Below are 21,096 nucleotides of genomic sequence, written 5' to 3'. Positions count from 1 at the left end.
AAAAAATAATGCACCACTGTGTAACAGGATTTGTTGAATTTTTCTCCTGCCATTTTATCTGTAAATAATTTTCAACACCTAACAATGAAAAAGGCTCCTTTGGTAAGGTGCTAATCTTGGGCCACATTCATAAAAATAAAAAGCACCAAAGGGAATGTGGTTCTTGGTTCACTTGCACTAAAAATATATCAATACTTATTAATTTTGAACAATAAAGATCCTATGAGTAAGCTATCACTTTTAAACAATTACCCAAATTATTTGGGGGCCTTCAGATATCAAGAACTTGGGGCATGCACTGTCTACCACATAGCATCTCTGGAAATTTTTTTAGACCTCTAGAGAACAGCCAGAAATAGCACTCAAGCATATGAGTAAGTGTCCTCCACTTAAGAGAAAATAGAGATACTTTCTCTCTATTGAAGTATGATATATGGTTATTTTCATGGAATCCAGAGTGATGAAAGCACATACTCTTTCTCAGATGGAAATGGGAAGCTGGCTGAAGCTATGAAAAAGTAGATCAGCATAGCATTTCTGAGTTATGCAAATAGATGAAGCAATCTCTAAAACAGCAGCACTTCATCTCAAAGAGCATCAGCAAATTCTCTGAAATAGGAAAAAACTAAAAAGTGTGATATGCTAGAGATTTTATATATATATATATATATATATATACACACGTGTGTGTGTGCATATATATATAAAACAGTAACAGAGTGAGCTCAGTCTTTTTCAGAGGACAAAAAATGTGGGATATTTTTGCTGCAGTTATGGATAATGTGATGTTCTATAATGCCATCGTGGAGTCAAGCGCTGAAAGGGCCTCAAGAGGGAGGTGAGCATGGTTCAAAGTCAGTCAGAGGGGAATTCTTTCATCAGCCAAGTGTGAAAAATACTTCTCTCTTGGTCTTGTAAGAGAAGTAAGCAAGACAATGCATGTGCTCAGCCATGGTAGTTAAGTTCTGAATGTGTGCGCTTTTGGCCCTTTCCACTCTGCTGACCTAAATTTTGCAGCCCTGTAACTTCTTCCAGTAAGTAGATTTCTATCCTCCGGGCTACAAAGAACTCCCCACCAGTTCAAACACAGGAAGGCAGGAATCTTGCTGACCTTGAGATTTTCCTCACACATTCCTCTTAGAACCCTCGTATCTGCCAGCCTCCATCCCTTTGTCATTCTGAACTGACAGGAGGGGGACTGATTAGAGCCTGGCTAGCTGACTATTCAGCCTGTAACTCAGGCTGCCCATCAGGATACTCTAATCACAAAGCCACATCTTTATCATCAGGACCTCAAGAGCACCAAGCTGAAGAACTACAAGATGAAGGTTATGGGGTTTTTCCCCCCACTTTTATTCAAATTAATACAAAAACTGTATACAGTCTAATTAATTTCTCCCACCATCTTTTTCAGGCTGGTGCACTTAGATTTTAGACATGCACTGCTGCGGTCACATCATGGCTGTGCAGGATCTATCCTCTAATTTGAAACGACCATTTCAGACACACAAGCCAAAAGCCACTTGTCAAATAAGCCATGGGTGGTGCCTGCCCACGTGAGACTGAGATGAGGATAAACACCTTTTTAGGTAAAAAACATATTTTTATAATGTACCTTTGGATAAACGTAATTGTTTTCTCCCCTTCTTTCCCAGATCAGGCACTTGAAAATAAGAAATTTCAGGAATGGGCAATCCAGTTCATTAAAATTCACTGGATTTGATTTCCTAAAAAATTCAAACAGCGTGGCATTTGGCATTTGCCACTAGAGTTAGTAAGACCGATAATGACTAAAATATTTTTGATGTGCTAGAGCTTGATTCAGAAATGCACAAGTTGGAGAAATTTCATTTGTTCTGTCTTTAAGATTAAGTAGTAGCTTTAGTTAGAAACTGGTTTAATATCACTTTAATTGGGAAGAACTACTATCTGTTCTGTGGCTTGGCCTCTCGTGCCCCACATATTCATTTAAATAATATTTAATGGCTTCAATTGCTGATAGTTTTGTTTATAAGGAACTAAAATAGTTTGAGCAATTACTTCCTCTTATCCAAATGAATGCAACCTACGTTGAGTCAAATTCAGTTTAAAAGTCTTAATTCTCATAGAAGTAAAGCAGCCAAAGATAGGGCCCTGAGGCATCTGGGTTTATGGAACGATAGACTCAGGAGGTGTGGGCTGGTGCTCGAGCTATCACAACATCGGCATGAACAGAACTGCCTCTGGGGAGAGGCTATGGCTAGGGTGCCCACCCCTGTAAGACAGTTCTTTCTGCTGGAGTCCTGTAGCTTCCCATACTGCCTGTCACTGATCTCACTTTCTCTGTAAAGATGCTGCTCAGCTTAGCAACAGCTCGGGGGAGTGGGAATAAGGTTTGATGTGTTGAGAACTGCTCCTTCCGCCTGTGACAGCAGAGGTCAGTGAGGTTGTCTGGAAGCCTGACAAAGAGCAAGTCTATTTCCTACAGTAATAAGTCCCAAACACTGCACTGTCAATCCTTTAACGTAAAACTAAATCACTCTGAAAAATAATATATTTGAGATCCTTTGCCACACTTATAAAAAGAAAAAACAAATTCAAACAAATATTAAAAAATCCTTTAAAAATGTTGAGTCAATTGCCTTCTTATTAACAAATATAAAATCGTTTAAGACACTTGGTGACTTCCTTAGGTCCTGTATTGGGGAATAGACACACAGTGAAGTTTTACTACTAAAATTATCTATTTGGTAAAAACTCTAGGAAGAGTTCCATCAATAAGATAATTGTTTTGGAAAGAAGAGTTAAAACTTTTTCCAAAATGTCAAAAAGAATAAGGATGTAAACACCACATTCTTAAAATATCAATACAATATTAATCCAGTTAAATAAATAAAAGAAGTGGCACCAACTTTATGGCAATTTTTCAACACAAAAATGTAACTCAAGGATATTTTAAAATAAATAATTGCTCCAAACAGGAACAAGCATTCTTAGCACAAACCAAGAGCATCTGAAATAAAAGTGCTATGAGACGAAGCAGTTCCACATTTCAGCTTGTTCAGCTATGAGCAGAAATGCCATCTAGATCTTCAGGTCTGAAATATTCACGAGGGGAAAGTCAGCTTCACTAAATAGCAGGCTTAGGGCCGTCTTTTGTCATTTTTCTTTTTTCTTCCAGTGTGTGCTTAAATATTTTCTTCAGGGTGTTGTAAACTATTGGTCCATTTTCAGAATCAAAATTAACCTGGTAACAAAGAAAATTTATATTCAGGATACTATAACAAGAATTTTAACCAGTCTTTATTTTGGGAGAAAAGAAAGGGGGTGGAGAAAAAAACAAAGACTTATAAACAAAATTATATACAATTAAAAAGCACACACAATGCATTTCACACACTAGTTTTAATTAAAATACTATATTAGAACTGCCAATCATGCCAATACCAAATTTATGAATGAAAACTAAAAAAATTAAATCTAGTACCTGGATATGTACAGTACTCATGAAGCAAGTCAACAGTGAGTGTGATGGGGGTTTTGAATGCAGAGACTAATCATGGATGGTATAAGGGAAAGGTCTCCTTATTAAAACAATGCACACCAGCTTAACTGTTGGACTGAGGTGACCTGAGTGGGGAGGCTAGCTTTCCACCTGTCAGTAATTATAGCCTCAGGTCATACCTAATCTTTCTGTAAAATGAAGACCACAAGATCCACCTCCTTAGGATTTCTCTGAGTACTAAATATGAGGCTCTAACACATGCTTGGCACATGTAAATACCTCCATAAAGTTAATTTCCTTTCCCATTGGTAGGAAGGCACCACATATACATATTTGGATTTTTTACCCAAGTTCACCGTATTGCAGGGTTAGGTTAGTGATGTTAGGACAGAGAACCAGAGCAATCACCACACCTCCACCCCACTCCCATCACCAAAGCAATGTGTGACTCCTTAGGAAAGGATCAGGATCACTTGGCCAGTGATCCCTTCCCTCCTGGAGAGAGAGAGTGAAGGCTGTTCCCTTATGAAGGGCTGGGAAGAGTCTGAGATTTCACCCTGATAACACACCTTATAGATGCTAGCAGAAGACAGGAGATTGCTGGGTCAGAGACAAACAACTTTATGACTGAAGGCAGCACACGCTCTGTAATCACATGGGTTCCCTTGCCCTCCAACCCCCCTGGGGATGATGCAGAGGGGCACAGGTGGAGTCTGCATCACAGCTGAGGAACTCCATGCTTAGGCAATCCCCCATGTTTGATGAGGGAGCTGTGGCAAGACTACTAAGCTTTGGCCTGAAGGAAACATGATCTTTGTTACATAGGAAGCAGATGCTACACAGATTTCCTTGAAGAGCTAGCCTGGAATAGAAGCTATCAGGGCCTTTGCTCCTAAGATTGTGCACAAGGGGAGAGACCCAAGGACGGTATTCTAATATTTTTACAGACAGATTTGGGACAACTGGTATATTTAACTTTTCATTAGTATCCCCCTAAAAGGTCAACAGAAGTTGTAAAGAATTCCTACCTCTTTCAGAGAGACCAGTATTCAGGATTTTTTCCAGTTACATTCATAAACTTAACTTTATCTTAATCATTATTTTGTCTGTCCTATCTGCAAAAACTTATTAACAACAGTTTGAACTGTATACTTTGTTAAACACCAAATCACAACCATCCCCACACAGCAGTGGCCTCTGGGTCTATGAAAACATAAACAGAGATGTAAACGATCACATGACTTTGGTTTTGAGGCGCTGACTCTGGAAACAGTCATGAAGAGACTGAGAGGATGCAAAGCGGTTACTGCGGTAAAGCATCAGATAAGGAACAAAGAAACCTGCCAGAAGGACATCACTTTGGAAAGAGTGGATGGGGAAAGAGATCGGTGAATAAGTACAAATAATAAGTGCTATTATCATTAACGTTTGCCACAGATGCTGTCATCGAAAAACTGGGTTCTTTGTTTAATGACATTTTTGTATCACATATGAGAGATACCAAACAAATTGGTTTAAGAGGTGAGGGGAACATTTTCTTTCTTTCAATATTTATTTGGCTGCACCGGGTCTTAGTTGTGGCATGTGGGGTCTTTTGTCGTGGCAAGCGGGCTTCTCTCTAGTTATGGTGCACGGGCTCCAGAGTGTGAGGGGTCAGTAGTTGCGGCGCGCGGGCTTAGTTGCCCTGTGGCATGTGGGATCTTGGTTCCCTGACCAGGGATCGAACCCGCGTCCCCTGCATTGGAAGGTAGATTCTTAACCACTGGACCACCAGGGAAGTCCCAAGGGAAGCTTTTCTCTTGGTATGAAATCTGGCGTGTTTTTTCAGCCAGGAAAGACTGCTGCAGGCCAAAAGGATGTGCATGGAAAGGAAACATTATTTTACTTTTTGCTTAGGATTTGCCAACCAGACACGGTACCGAACTGCTAACGTTGGATGTTAAATTCTCAGTAGACGGTTTCTTGTTCAGACCCAAGGTAGAACTGGCTCAACAAGAAAAGATTCTCTGAGTTCTACTAGGAACATGATTTAAAAATATTTTCTCAACACTCAGTTGTTTCTCTCTACACAAAACTTCTTTGTTCCAAAGTTTTCCTTCAAAAAGCCCACAGTTCAGCCTTTTATATCATTGTTAGGAAACTGATATTTTTTAGCCAAAAGTTTGCAACTGTTTTCGAGAAATGTCAAGCACATTTCCATTAAAGGGAAACATGGCCAGAAGGTTTATTTTAGAGAAGGCTGGTGACCCTCGGATTCTGATTTACAAAGATTATACTGAGTGTGGTCTGTAGGGAGAAAGGGAAGTGCCACCCACCTTAGTGAAGGCTTTAATGGCACGTGCAAGAATGGCTTCCTCCACGTTGGCAGGAATCATCTGCAGGCTCACTATGCAATGCAACACGCAAAGAACAGTCTGTTGCTGCCCCTGTTTTTGCAGAAATCAAAATCTAACAAGTTAGGGGTGGGATGGGGAGGGTGGGAGGGAGACGCAAGAGGGAGGGGATATATGTATACATAGAGCTGATTCACTTTGTTATACAGCAGAAACTAACACAACATTGTAAAGCAATTATACTCCAATAAAGATGTTAGAAAAAAAATGCCTCAAGAAATAAACTTAAAACAACTGCTAAGCCAAGAACTGGTTTGTGACCAAGTAATCATTACCTCAAATACTAAACTATCTACCAAGGGCTCTACCAGTGTTTAGGGTTGTGTGTTAACTTGAAAAGCTTTCAGTAGATAATATCAAAGCTGGTTAGTTATTACACAAAGTAGAGTTGAATCCGAAGATAAGTGCAATTTAAAATCAAATGCCTTCCATGCAGTGAACTGAGGACGATCCATTCTTGTTGTTTCTAGACATAATCGTTTCAGTATGGCTAGTAGATGCTGACACGTCACAGCAATACGTGGACTAGATGGCTGGGTACTCAGTGCTCAGTACCTTCATCATGTCTTGCCAGTGGCAGACAATACTGAGTGGGGAGGGGCAGAAGAAGAAAGACAGCCACAGCCCTCCAGGAGCATGCCATAACATAAGGGAGAAGGTCCCTGAAGAATGTGTCCCCAACTTGACTCCTGAGGGTTGCTTACTTTGGAGAAACAAAGGAGAAACTCCATCACTGGAGCAATTCGCATTCAATACACGTTGACGCCCGAGAGCCACTAATTTCACTTCTGGAAATCTACTCTAAGGACATGATCTGAAATGCAGAAAAACCTGCAAGCACAAATTATCATTACAGTGATGCCTATAAAAGTAAAAAACTCTAAATAATGTAAATGCCCTGCATGTGAGGGTTGGAGTGAATGATGAGGAAACAGCACAATGTGACAGAAAGTACATGACCTTTGTGCCGGAGTCTGTATCCTGCTCTGACACATGCTGCACACTGTGGGCAGACTGCTTCACATTCCCTTCTATGAAAAGTGGGGCCTCTACCTCTCTGAGTTATGGAGATGAACAAAGGTGAAAACAGAAATTATGACCTAGCAAGGGCCTGGCCCATTGCCACCCAATGAAAGTTAACTGCCTTCCTTATCCACCCTCCTGTTTCATCTTTAAAATTTAAATGCTCAGAAAATAGCCTAAGAAAGGGACTGCAGATACAGGAAAAACCTTATCTTTAAAGGCGTGCATCACACAACTGTGAGCAAGTGCCTGTCTGTATCTCTGTGTGTCTATATGAAGTAGTAATAGTAGTAGTAGAAGATTTGGAAGCAATGAAGTGTTTACACCACAGCGTAGTAGGTTACTCAAGGCTGATTATAACATTGTTTCCTAAAACAAAACAAAGCCTATTTATAAATGAAAATTTAATATCTCTTCAGGGTTAAAAATATTAAATTGTATAAAAGAATCTACAATGAAAAGTCTCTCTTGCTTCCTAGATCCACTGTCTCCTACTACTATTCTCTAAAGCAGGGGTCCCCAACCCCTGGGCCACGGACTGGTAACAGTCCATGGCCTGTTAGGAACCAGGCCGCACGGCAGGAGGTGAGCAGCGGGCGAGTGAGCCAAGCTTCATCTGTATTTACAGCTGCTCACCATCACTCGCATTACTGCCTGAGCTCTGCCTCCTGTCAGCATTATGGTGAGTTGTATAATTATTTCATTATATATTACAATATAAAAATAATAGAAATAAAGTGCACAATAAATGTAACGTGCTTGAATTATCCTGAAACCATCCTCCCCCCAACCCACTCCATGGAAAAACTGTCTTCCATGAAACCTCTCCCTAGTGCCAAAAAGGTTGGGGACTGCTGTTTTAAAGGCAACCACCATTATCAGTTTCTTATTTTTCCCTCTATGTTTTATACATACACAAATTATATACATAAATGTATATATGTGACACACACTCTTTTTAAAGAAATACAAATGAATGCATATTCCAACCTACCTCAGTTATTCACATTATATGCTCACAGTAAATAAGTAGAAACAAATACTTGAAAATGAAAAAGTGGTTAGTTATAACATATCCCCATGTTAGAGCATTACCTACCCATTAAAGTTAACATTAATGAAAAACTTAAACATGGAAAAATACCTATGTTACAATTTTGAGCAAAAATGAAGTATAAAGTTGTATGTGAAATAATTTTTACCAAGTTAACATATGTATCAGTAAGATCGAAAGAAAAGTCTTGAAAATGTTTAAAGTAGTTCTCCTGGGGTTATGGGTATTTTCCCTTTTTATTTTTTGTATCTTCTAAATGTTTATACTGGGGATGCATTTCTTCTCTTACCTTGGAAAAATTTAAATTAGACCCCGATAAGGGATTCTGTGTGAATTCTTTTTTTTTTTTTTTTTGTGGTACGCGGGCCCCTCACTGTTGTGGCCTCTCCCGTTGCGGAGCACAGGCTCCGGACGCACAGGCTCAGCGGCCATGGCTCACGGGCCCAGCCGCTCCGCGGCATGTGGGATCTTCCCGGACCGGGGCACGAACCCGTGTCCCCTGCATCGGCAGGCGGACTCTCAACCACTGCGCCATCAGGGAAGCCCTTCTCTTTTTTATAATGTTTTTTTGCAGTCTGTAAAACTTGTATTGAGGGCCTTAGTTAACTTCATCAAGTGTTCAACAGCTACTTTACCTTCTCTAATAAAAACAGTGCTTCTGCGGCATCCGCAGATCTGTCAACCAACATGTCCACGTCCTCTTTGGTTATCACAGGCTCCTTCAGCTGCTCCACCCAAGACCACATCAAACTGCACAGGATGAAAGGATCCCTTTCGCCACATATTCTTTCCCAAGCTCCATCTCGGGAATTTAGTTCTTTCTATAAAGGAAGGAAGAAAGAAAGAGAAAAAGAAAGGAGAGAGGAGAGGAGAGGACAGACAGGAAAGGAGGGAGAGGAAGAGAAAGAGAGAGACAAAGTGAGGGAGAGAGGAGGAGAGGGAGGCAGGCACGGTTTGACATCTGATGATCCTTAGGCTGTCCAGGAGAGTAAACTCTTAGGCTCTGGGGTGTGGACTGGGACCCCTCCCAGTGACCCCACTTCCAGCCAGTACCTTGGGCTAAGACATGCAATTTCTCTAAGCCTCAATTTCCCTTTGTAAAGTTCATCTCCACCCCACAGGTAGACTGACTAACTGAGAGGGCTGTTAAAGCTCTTGGTACAAAGAAAGGCTTAGCTAACCTGAGTTCTCCACTTTGTTTAGAGACCACAGAAACAGTTCAAGAAGAGGGAACCTTCCTTTTCAGGCTCCTTGGAACAAAACAAATATTTACTGCAAGGAAGTAGAATGGTAGATGAAAAAGTATAAATGAAAAAGTGTAAAGTGTAAAAGTGCCAAAAAGTTAGTAAATGTGGTATATGTATTTCTTTCAAATTCCTTTTTAGAATCCTATGTAGGATTTAACAAACAAGCCCTGTATTCTGAAATTTGATAGGGTAAAATAACTAGGAAGTCTTGCCAATACTCCAAATATCTGGAGATAATTTAAGATTTTAAAACTTTACCTCACAGAGATCAGGGGAAAAGTGAGATAAGAATTTTAATTTCTGACAGGGTTCAGATTTGTTTTTAATAAATAAAATACGTGTTTGCAATAGTAATAAGCAGAATAACTGCCACCATCCATTCATTCACCCATCCAATATTCATAGAATACTCAGACTATGACAAGAACGATGATAAAAGACTTATCTCTTATTCTTACAGCAACCCAGCAAGGAGGTCTCCTTTACAGATAAATGTACTGGGGGGCTCAGGAAAGATGAAGTAACTTGCCCAGGAGCCCAAAGTGTGAGAGCGCATTCCCAACCCAGATCTGCTCTATCCCAGTCTGTGATGTTTTTCTCATGCTACCAGGGTCCTCCAGCACTGGGTTTCTCTTTATTATGTCATAAATAAGCCAAAACTTTTAGTTGTGGATAGTCCTTCATATCCCATAGATCATGTACATAGCAGAGTAGCTTTTACTCAATTTTTATGTTGGGCAGAAACAACATGACTCAAAGACCCTCTTAGTAGAACCATTACATCATTGTTGTTTTCTGAGATCTTCCTGCAGTGTTAGGAAAAACATCAGGGATGATGGAAAGTATTAACATATGAACTGTGTCCTGGCCCTGCTGCCTTTGGACCACATCTCCTCAAGCACATCACTTGACCTCTGTGACCCTTAGTTTCCTGACCTGTGATACTTAATTCATAAGGACTGAAAGATTAACAAAGAATCTGTAAAAAATATCATCTGTCTCACAGGACTTCTGTGAAAATCACATGAAATAATAGATGTGAAAGGGCATAATAAGGGCACAGGCAGCATTATGCTATTCAAATCATGTTCATTTTACTTTTTCCAGAATTCAGCTGATTTGTTTTATTACTGAAAGACCCACAATAAAATCTAGAAAGGAAAAAAAAGGCAAACCTATCCAAATGGTAGAATAGTATCTACCTCTAGGAAAAGCTTTCGTTTATATTATGTGTTCAAACAGTCTGGCCCATGTGGGGCTGACCCACGACGGGGTGGTGAGCTCTCAAGCCTGAACCCTGAGGTCCTGCCACTAGCTACTGTGGCTCACAGCGACGCAGAGGAGACCTGCCCACTGAGTGGAAGGCTTGTTCAGTTTGGAGTAGGAAATAAAGAAAATACTTCATGTTGGAAGAAAGCAATACATTTAACTGTTCATTAAACAAAACACTACAATTCTGATGGAGAAATCGTGTGTGGAAGCGCTCTCCTCCTGTCACACAGTTGCAAGTGAGGGCGAGGCTCCACGCCTACTCTTCCCGCCCCTGCATCTGGAAGGTCTGGCCTCCTGAAAAGTGTACACAGCTTGTTTGATTAACGGTAGGATATGGAAAAGTAGCTACACAAATAATTCATGGTAGGTTATGGGCTAACAAGCCAAAATTTCACTGAGCCAGGCCTCCCCAGGTCAGCCCCACATTTGGGCAGTTTACTTGTTTCTGATAACTAGGTTTATAAGGCCTGCCTTTTCCCTAGACCAGCTGCTTATTTTGGGCAGAGAGCAAGGCTAATTTAAGACTGTCTTCCTAGTGAAAGTACAACACAAAAAGGCGTTAAAATTTAAAATTTCACATTCTAATTTAAGTAAAGGCTAAGAAATAGATCCCAAGAACCCAATCTTAGATAAAACCAGTGGCACAAATGTATGCTGTGGCCACTCCCAGTTGCCTTCTGGAATCCAACACCTGACTTATTGGGGTGGACTGGGAAGTCTGCAGGAGGGAATGCTGAGCAGACAGCATCCATCACTCGTCCTTCTGGCTTTACTTGATAGTTGGGTTAATGAGCTTTGGAAAAGAATTGTCTCTATTTCATTTATATTATCTCTGTCACTGGTTCTCAAAGAGTGGTTCCCTGCTAGGTCTCAGGTTAGAGATACTTCGGGTCAGTTCCTACAGCTGTCTGCTGTGGTCTGTTCATCTGTCCATCAGTCCTGCAAGCCCAGTGAGAAAGAAGGAAACTATTGACATCAATCAATATCATTGCCTTGCTCAGTCAAGCACCCTGCTGAGGGCTAAGCACTAAGGGCTTTCCTTCACAGAGATTGAAATGAACCTACAAAACAGCCCTGTGTCTGCTGTTTCTATGACAGCAAGCTGGTATTATAGCTGAGTAACTTGAAGTTCAAAAGTTACGTATTATACAAACATGTCTTCAAATTCCTGTAACAAATGAATTTGGGAAAATGTATTGTTTTTGCTCTTACACAAATATTTCCCACTCATATATAATTAAATGAAATACAAGTACCTGCCACATTTCTACCTTCTTTTTCACTTCCTCCTTTTCTGCAATCTCATTTAAATTTGCCAGGGCTTTGGCTGCCAGTATTCTCCTTGCTTCAACACTCAAGTCAGAATGTAAAGCCGTGTATGGAGCAACTTCAGACAGGTATTTGCTATCCCGGGTTTCAGGTCCAACCAAGAACTGTGCTTTGGGACTGGACGCACAGTCCACGGGGTGGTGGCAAGTCTCACTGTCCTCCATAACGGAGCTTGGGCTACAACCACCATGAGTTTCACACTCACAGTGGGACACTTGCTGGTGAGAACAGTTTAGTTCCTTAGGGATATTTGCAAAATTTGGTGTAACTGGTTCCCCAGGGTTGTATGAACCTGAAATACCGGAAGAGAAGGTTCTACTTCGTTGTACTTCCTTTGGAATGTTCGTCCTATGGAAAATTGATGACCTGTCATCTTTGAGTCCTTCCAGGCCTCCCAATTTAGCGTGATTCCAGAAAGAAAATGTGCTGCGGACCAGCGTTTCCTTATTTAAATCTAGCTGTGGAGACTGTGGGGAGTAACAATGGCTTATGTGCTTCTGCTGCCTGGGGTTATGGCAAAGCAAGGCCTGGGCAGGCACTGTCCATGGAGTCCTCCCTTGCTCCAGAAGTGACTCGGCTCTCTTTAAGTCCGAGTCACTGTAGCTGAGCTGCCTTTTCAGACGAGTCAGGGGCTGAAGGCACTCAACATTCCGCCTCTTCCAAAGAGGGTCAAACTCTTGCTCACTGGAAAGAATCACATCCCGATTCTCAAAATCTGCCACCACTGCACTGGGGGTGAAAGAGTCCGATGCATCACTGTCATGTCTCAGTAACTCTTTACCCAGCTGCATTGTGACCATCTCAGAAACAGTCTTTTCAATTTCAGCAGAGAGGCCAGGTACTTCTGCCACTTCTTCCGTCACTACTGGCCTGTTCTCAGCTAAGTCCAGCAACAATTTGCACACGAGATGGATAATTTTGGGTACGTGTTTCAGAAGTCGTGCCTCATAGCCATGAAGCAGATGCCGCTGGCGAATGAGATACTGTGCTAAGGTGACAGCATGTGCCTTGGGGTCACAGCAAGAGAATATATTGCGAAGAGGAATCAGAAACTGAGTAAATTCCCTTACACATAGTAGCTGTCCTCGGGTTTGTATGGAATTAGGTCGCTTTGCCCGAACAAATATAATTGCTTGGTCAGCAGTCATTCTTGTTGCAAAAACTAAGTAACATGCTATTAAAACACCTGAACAGTGAAGAAGAGAATATTGATATGAGAAAAGCTTATATTTTTATTTATACTCTTTGGTGATTTAAAATTTGAATATCTGTTAGGAAACCATATAAATACAGAAACATTTTAAGGACAATGATAACTTTTTGTACAGGTGTTCACCTATTTACTAAGTCTATGTGGCAACCCTCCCCTTGACTGAGAACACTTGGTCACCTCTGTACTCCAGGGCAAGCACCAAGAACTGTCACAGTGAAGTTGAGTAGGTGTGGAGTGAGGGGGGATGACTGAGTGTGGAGGGTGATGACTGAATAAACTGATGACCTGGCCCATTTACCGTCATTAATGCCCAGCTCCAACATGGAAGAAAGCCAATCCTGCTTTCCACACTGAACAGCTCTTAAAAATTTCTATCCAATCAGTCGGTACACTGTACTTGGAACTTCCCACCCCTGCCATCTTTGACATCAACTGGCGGCACATTCCAGACTGGCATTTTTCCTACTTGGGTATTTTTATCTTTGGCAATTATTCACATTCACAATCTATTTTTTTCTCCTGATGATTCTTATTGAAGACTAAACTAATGCCTAAACTAATATGTATTTTCCTCTAGACCATAACTATTTTTCTATAAGCACTTAATATTAAGGAAAATAGCCTTAACAGTATAAGCATTATGTATTCTTGTTAATTAATACTAAATTAAAATGAATAATAAAAAGGCAATAATCAATTAACTCAAATATAAAAGTTAATTAACATCAAGTAAAAGGCAATTCAAAAGACATCTGTGTAAATCACCAAGTTTGTGACTCTCGTTACACATGAAAATCAGAGTCTCTGAAAAATACATGTTTTCCTAGTACACGGCAAGGTCCAACCTATCTTTCTCACTAGGACATGGCAGTTCTTTAGGGTAAGTATGAAATATCTGCAGAGCTATCATGTGGAATCCCTAGAACAGTGAGATTTTGGCTCAACCATGAGAGCTGACAGTCTGGGACAGAACTGAGTCTCTACCCTAAAGATGCTCCCCAGAAGGTGGAAGACCCAGTGGTAGGTATATGGGTACACTGTGGACAGAGTCGAGCTCAGGTGTCTGGCTAGATTACATGACAATGAAGATTCCAACCCTTTTTTTTTTTTTTTTTTTGTGGTACGCGGGCCTCTCACTGCTGTGGCCTCTCCCGTTGTGGAGCACAGGCTCCGGACGCGCAGGCTCAGCGGCCATGGCTCACGGGCCCAGCCGCTCCGCGGCATGTGGGATCTTCCCAGACCGGGGCACGAACCCGTGTCCCCTGCATCGGCAGGCAGACTCTCAACCACTGCGCCACCAGGGAAGCCCAATTCCAACACTTTTTGTGCCCCAATATCAGTATTGCACTGATATGCTGCAGCATTTTTAAGTAAAATCATTGATTTTTATATAGAATTCTAGGTACAGGTAAGACTCTCCTTTATAAACAAAATCCTTACAGCCATGGATTTTAAATCATGGCCCTGCCACTTACTTGATGTAGCAAATTAACCTCCTTCAAAACTTACATTGTTGCTAAAGACTTAAAAAGATAGTAGGTGAAACAATGCTTGCTATTTTCATTATTATTTTGGTTAAGGAAAATTACATTTTAAAAAGACACTGCATATTAAAAACAAAATGTTGATTTTTTTCCTTTAAAAAAGAAAATCAGAAAGATCATTTAGCTACCTTTGGAAATCCACCTATTTATTACTCAATATGATGAGGTTTTAGCACTAAATCATTCAAAAATACTCCTATGAATATATGGTCACTGAAGCTATCTAAGATATTTCAAGTATCTTTTACTGACTTGTTCCATTTGACTTAAAACTTTGATAGCAATCTGAAAACTATCCTCTAGAATTAGGAAATATTCCTTATACGTTTAAACATGTAGAAGGACAATAAAACCACCTCCTAGAATTTACCTGTTCGACCAAGCCCTGCATGACAATGGATAGCTACTTTTCCTTCTTGTAAGGCAAATGTCATCACCTTCACCATATCTAAGATGGTGGTAAGGGATGCTACACCATAATCCTTCCATCCAAAATTGTAGAAGTAAACTGGACAATGAGAAAGAGAACAAGAAGAAAATCAACATACAGGAAAAATACTTGTAAAGACATTTGAAAAAAGTGAGTGAATTCATGAAAAGTATAAAGCTGTAAGGCATACAGATCTCACTGGATGAGTAGACCTAAAATAATAGGCTTTTTACATTTCCAGTAAATTTACTGTTAACATTTCTTAAAAAGAACATTCTATATTACTTAACACATTTCCTGCTGAAACTCAGTCAGAAAGAATTAAGGAAAAGCAGGATTGCAAATTAAAGTCAATGATCTATGCCAAAATTACTCAACCGTGGAGGGAAAGCATGCAACCTTGTTTAGCATGGAAACATGTCTAACTGACTGATAAATGGCATAAGGTAGTACATATAGATTTTCTAACTAGTGGGATAAAAAAGCTAACATAAACTTCTTAAAAACAAGTTGTAGATTGTCACATACAGAATCCCTGCATCCTACCCAGGGGCAGAGCTATGCAGTAGGTAAAAGCATGAATGAGTCCTGGGTTCCAATCCCGCTGCCATGTTTAAGCTGTGTGATCTTGGGCAAGTCAGAACTTCCTCAGCCTGTGTGACCTCATGTGTGAAGCAGAACAACTATATTATGTGACTGCTTTAAGGATTAAATGAGATGACAGGTCTGGATACTGTTTATATTAATTTTCTACAGGGTCTCCTCTCAAGTCCCCTCTCACCGGGAAAAAGAAATCTTATACTTTCAACAGCAATAGCACAGAAGAATGATAGCATTATTTAAAGTCAAAGTTAGCTCATCTTCACTTTTTAGAAGCCCTACTACACTACTATGCAGTAACTGTTTATCTCCATCACCTTTTTAACCTAAGAGCTGAACAGACAAAAAGTCTCTGAGTTCTGTCCTTGGTAACTCATGGAGAAGAGGATGGAAGGACTTACTGCCAGCCTCCATGAAAGCTTCAGGAAGGTATGTGAAGCCACTTTCTTGTTCCAGAGGGTTCCCACAGCTGGCATGCTCACCAGGACGCTGCAGGTTGATGATACTTTTTATGCCATGGCTTAAAGGAAAAAGAAAAACAAAATTAGTCATATTGGGAGGTAGTGTTAAAAAAATTAACCATCTTTGGCATTAATAAACATTATTAACTACTTTCAAAACCCTAACTGTCTTATCTGAAATAAGTTCTTCACACTCCTGTTGGTAAAATGAAAGCACCTTTCCATTTGAAGTCAAAAGCAATAGAAGAGAAAACACAAGCTGGCTTGTTAAAGTGTGCAAACACGCAACGTTTACCTTCGGAACTGCTCGATGATGCAGTACTTCTCGAGGAGCTCAGTGGACGGGCGTGCCATGGCCAGGATATTATCAGTGACCCTACAGATGGGAGGAGGGACTGGTGATATGCACAAAACTGAGAAAGCAGGATTTCAAGCCCTTACTTTTTCTATGATTTCAACAATGCTATAAGGTAAGAATCTCCTTATACAAATCCGACTTCAATTCTGTATTATGATTAGGGCTCTAAGAAACCCTAGCTTCTTAAATCCCTGGAAAAAATTCCAGGACATTAAGTATTTATGGACTCCAGCAAAGCACTTTCAAGGACTTTCATGAGATTATAGTGGACATGATGGAATGATGGAGAAACCTCAGCTGGCAGCAAAGGACATCCTGGATTAGTTATCCAAAGGTTACTGACTAAATGAGGAGGGCCAGCTGGGAGGCATTTTTAGTTACATAGCTATCTGTACCTCAGTTACCTAATGTATCGAGTGGGGATAATGCCTGCCTCACAAGGTTTGTGTGAGAATTCAATATGATGTGAATGTAAAGACTTTAGCACAAATCCTAGCATGTGGTTATGAAAAAATGCTCAGTTATTGTAATTTTGCAAAAAATATGGCTTTGGAGTCAGTCGGACCTGGTTTCAAATGCTGGCTTTTCTACTTTCTAGCTGTGTAGCAAATTACTTAGTCCCTCTGGACTTCAATTCCTTCACCAATAAAATGACATTAATGATGCCTACTTAAAGAGTTTTATGAAGATAATAATTTGAGAGTGTTCAGCACCGTGCCTGGCTTTTAACCAAATGGATGTTTACTGAGTGTACAAATGGATAGAGACCCAGTAAATGGCTATCACTCTCACTAGGACTCTGGCTTCACTCTGTTCTGATTGCATTTCTCACCAGTGGCCTAGTGAAAGATACATAAGGTAGACTATTGCAAGTTGTGGGTCACAAGAACCTGAGAGGAGTAACAGAGACATTAGATGAACAGGTCAGGATTCAGAAAGATACTATCCCTCATGCCTGGGGCAATGTCTAAAACTGTTTAACAGGGACCCCCAAAGGTTTGGGACCCCCCAAATTTAATAGCACTTAGTGTAGGATTGAGAGAGATGTAACATGAAAGCAGTAGAGGCGAAAAAAGTTCAGATAGTTTAGTCAACAATAAACCAAAAATATGAATGTGACCTTAAGCTTCATTATTAGAAATTTACTTGTCTGACCACACCTCAGGAATAGTGTTTGCTTTTTCACAACATTCTTCAAGAAAGATAGTGATAAACTAGAACATGATCTGTGGAGAACAACAGTGACAGTGGACCCCAGACTATAGTACTACACATGTATCCAGAAAATCCAATATGACAAAGTACAGGGTTGCAAGTTAGTAAGCTGGTTGACAAATATCTAATTTGTAAATGAATTCTTGCTCTATAAAATGATTCACAAGCAGAATTCTTTGAATAGTGAATTCCTCTTAGTGCATTCCAAATGTGATTTGGTTTTGAATATCAGAATTTTTTAGAGATATCACTACATCAAAAAAGGTATACTCGACAGTTTACTATTAATAATAAAAGCAGTATGATTCAATAATGAATGAATTACACTTACATACCATAAACAAAGTAAGCATCTTATATCGTCTACTGAACTGACAACTCGTACCACCTTCTACTGAGGCAGACTGGAAGTGTATGTATTTGTATGAAAATGTATCCTTTTATACAGAATACAGGAACAAAATAAAAACGAGGCTAAAGCTTACCTGTATGAAGCTGAAAAACTACCTATGTACCTCATAATTTCTCAAATTTATAGTTGAACATTTAAATTATTTTTAGCAATTTCTGAAATTTAAGAGCTATCTAGTTACCATTTCTTTAAGATACTTTACATACAGCATTCCATTCAATTAAAAAAAAATCCTATAGGGTTGGTTTCATTATTTCCATTTTACAGATCAGGAAACTGTGGCTCCGACTGCCTGTGTGAGTAGACCAAGATCACACAGCTTGTCAAGTGGCAAAGCCAGGGATGGAGGTGAGGTCCTCTGATTTCAGAACCCCACATTCCTTCTTCTACAGCCCACTGCCTCCTGGTCATCTCCTACACGTCCATTCTGTTTTCCCACTTAGCAGTAGGTGGGAGCTACCAAAGACAGACAGAATCACTTACCAGGATGAGTAGACCCCCTTAATAGCTTGCTCCTGTTCACTCCAGCGAGCTGCATTTTCATACTTGCAAGCTTTGCCACCACATGCCATGGAACAGGCCATATGTCCAGGAATGACATGCCGTAAACGCTCTCCAACTTTTGTATACTTTGGTGTTGGACGTCCTGAATTTCCTAGAACATTCAAAGGGACGATTCAAAATCCTACTCTCCGAACAGAATAGTAACATAGGAAACAGCTTCCATTTTCTCTCAGGATTGTAGATGACAAGCTGGTGCTAAATCCCCTTCATTTTGTCAGGAATAAAACTGTTTCCCTTTCGTGTAAGTACACTATCCTTTACTACAGAAAAGGCTTTTGCATACAATAATCTCCACATGTCATATTGGTAATGAAAAGGAAGAAACTGTAAAAGCAGATCTTCTACAAGAAAATGAGTTTTGTGCAAAAACTACATTTTTAATGAAAAAACATAAAACATTCAATCATTTTTATCTCCTATTACATGTCTACTGAATCTCTTAGCATAACAGACAATAAAAAGTATAATGCAGGATTGTCAAAAATTTAAAAAGTATCAACACAGTATAACCTCTTCACAGTTCTTATATTTAAACTCAAAGCTGTGGCAATCTTTAAGAAGAAAAGGAGCTTTACTTTTTCTCTCGGGGCAAGTTGGGTTTCTCTCAGCACAGCTGACGGAGGACATGGCCACCATCACCTGGAGAGAGGATGACGAGAGCATCTTGGCAGTGGAGCTGCGCCGCCCCTGCTGCAGTCGCACGATGGGGTCGGAGGCAGAGTGTCGTCGGCCCTGGAAAAAGGAGCTGAGGAATGGCACAGCAGAAAGCCTCCGGGGTGGATCCTGCATGGCGCTGGGCTTCCAGGAGGGAAGAGCTGGAGGCAAGATGTCAGCGCCAGCCTGCTCCATGATGAAGTTACACTGAAACATGAGCATCACTCTGCGTGATCTAACCGCCATTCAGGATAGGCTGACTTGTTTCCATAGTGACAAACAAAGAAACTACTGATTCCCACTCAGATCTGTACAAGCAAAATCCCATATGAATGGATTGTTTTGAACAGACTGTTCAAATATAAGGAAGAATAACATGTATTTTAAATAGATTATACTGAAAATGTGACTTTTCTATTGTTTCTCAAACACATTTTAAAAGATCTGACTGCTCAAAGAATTACATCTAAAATACTGTAATGAATTTAGAAAAATGTCTTTCTGATGTAAACACACACATATTAAAATATTTAAATTTTGTTATTCCTTTCATATCTATTCTTTGAACAGTTTGAAAAATATTCTCTTTCTACTGCTCTCTGGAACAGGGCAGATAAAAAGTTAATTGTAACAAAGTGAGAGAGTGGCATGGACATATATACCCTACCAAATGTAAAACAGATAGCTAGTGGGACGCAGCACAGGGAGATCAGCTCGGTGCTTTGTGACCACCTAGAGGGGTGGGATAAGGAGGGTGGGAGGGAGACGCAAGAGGGAGGGGATATGGGGTATATGTATATGTATAGCTGATTCACTTTGTTAAACAGCAGAAACTAACACAACGTTGTAAAGCAATTATACTCCAATAAAGATGTTAAAAAAAAGTTAATTGTAATAAAGCGGGATATACTAGATTCCTCTAACACTATTAAAACACCATTTAATTTTTCAAAATAAAAAGAAAAACCTATTTTTTAAATAGAACTATTAAAGAAATGCTTGGATAGAACAAATAAAGACATCTGTAGGGCTGATATATTAATCAAAAGACATTTATATTCATATTCTTATTTTCAGAATGTGAAAACCCAATTCTTGGTTATTGGATAGTAATAGTAGTCATAACTATAGCCCTCAAAAACTCAAAGACACGATTCTGTGCCTTTTGTTGCTGACTATGGGGAAAAGAAAAGCTTCAGTAATGTCTTGGCAGAGGCATAGGAAGAAAATTCACTAAGTATCACATTTTTTAAAGGAACTGGATGAGGGGGAGGTTGCAACTTGATGATCAAGGATATAAAGAACACAGAAACTATAACAACCACCAACTGTCTGCCTCCTCTCTTGTTAATGTCAAGCTGCACACCCTAACCCCACCCCCGTGTCTCTCTCCCTCTGTCTCTCCAAATGGTATTTCAGCCATGTGCAGGTGGAAACAGTCTACTGTCATAGATAGGGTTCTTCTTTGTTTTGTTCTGTTTTATTTTAACAATTAATAATGCTTTAAAGCATGCTCCTTTTAAAACACAGCCCCCATCTCCCCAACTGGATGTGCTTTGTCAAATAAGACAGAGTAGCTCAATTTGGTGCCCAAATTCCTATGAGTATAGCATCCTGCCCCTGTTATTTTGCATACAGCAATGGAAAAGAATTCCTTTTAACATACCTAATCCAGAAGGCACAGCTTCCACACAGTTTTACAGGAAAGGAAAGAGTAGAGGATGCGGTGTGGAAGGCAAGTTGGAACCTGATGGCAAGAGACCCTAAATGCTCAAACTAAGGGGTCTGAGTCTGCTATCTGGGGAACAGGGAGTCTGACTCAAGTTTCTTAGTGTTAACATTC

The 21,096-nt window shown here is 40.1% G+C and overlaps 1 protein-coding gene across 5 annotated transcripts in view; it reads right to left on the bottom strand.

Annotated features, from left to right (window-relative positions):
• Positions 1-809: 809 nt before the first annotated feature.
• The window catches only part of PTPDC1 (protein tyrosine phosphatase domain containing 1), a 90,168-nt gene continuing 69,881 nt past the window's right edge, over positions 810-21,096 (bottom strand). For 2 of the 5 annotated variants that reach the window (XM_029203523.1, XM_029203522.1), the window contains exons 3-10: positions 18,519-18,690; positions 16,346-16,426; positions 15,991-16,109; positions 14,930-15,067; positions 11,730-12,988; positions 8,590-8,775; positions 5,800-5,910; positions 2,900-3,226 (exon numbers count right to left, since the gene is read on the bottom strand). In XM_029203523.1, the coding sequence (XP_029059356.1) occupies positions 3,110-3,226; positions 5,800-5,910; positions 8,590-8,775; positions 11,730-12,988; positions 14,930-15,067; positions 15,991-16,109; positions 16,346-16,426; positions 18,519-18,690 (2,183 nt within the window). In that variant the 3' untranslated portion in view covers positions 2,900-3,109. Of the gene's footprint in view, positions 3,227-5,799; positions 5,911-8,589; positions 8,776-11,729; positions 12,989-14,929; positions 15,068-15,990; positions 16,110-16,345; positions 16,427-18,518; positions 18,691-19,174; positions 19,481-21,096 lie in introns of those variants that run through there. The other 3 variants (XM_029203525.1, XR_003790852.1, XM_029203524.1) reach the window with 3 other exon arrangements.

The sequence above is a fragment of the Monodon monoceros genome, unplaced genomic scaffold, assembly GCF_005190385.1.
Source record: "Monodon monoceros isolate NGI ecotype Baffin Bay Population unplaced genomic scaffold, NGI_Narwhal_1 Super_Scaffold_5, whole genome shotgun sequence".
Taxonomy (NCBI): domain Eukaryota; kingdom Metazoa; phylum Chordata; class Mammalia; order Artiodactyla; family Monodontidae; genus Monodon; species Monodon monoceros.
The sequence above is the reverse complement of the archived record's forward strand: the minus strand, read 5'-3'. Positions and strand labels throughout refer to the sequence as shown.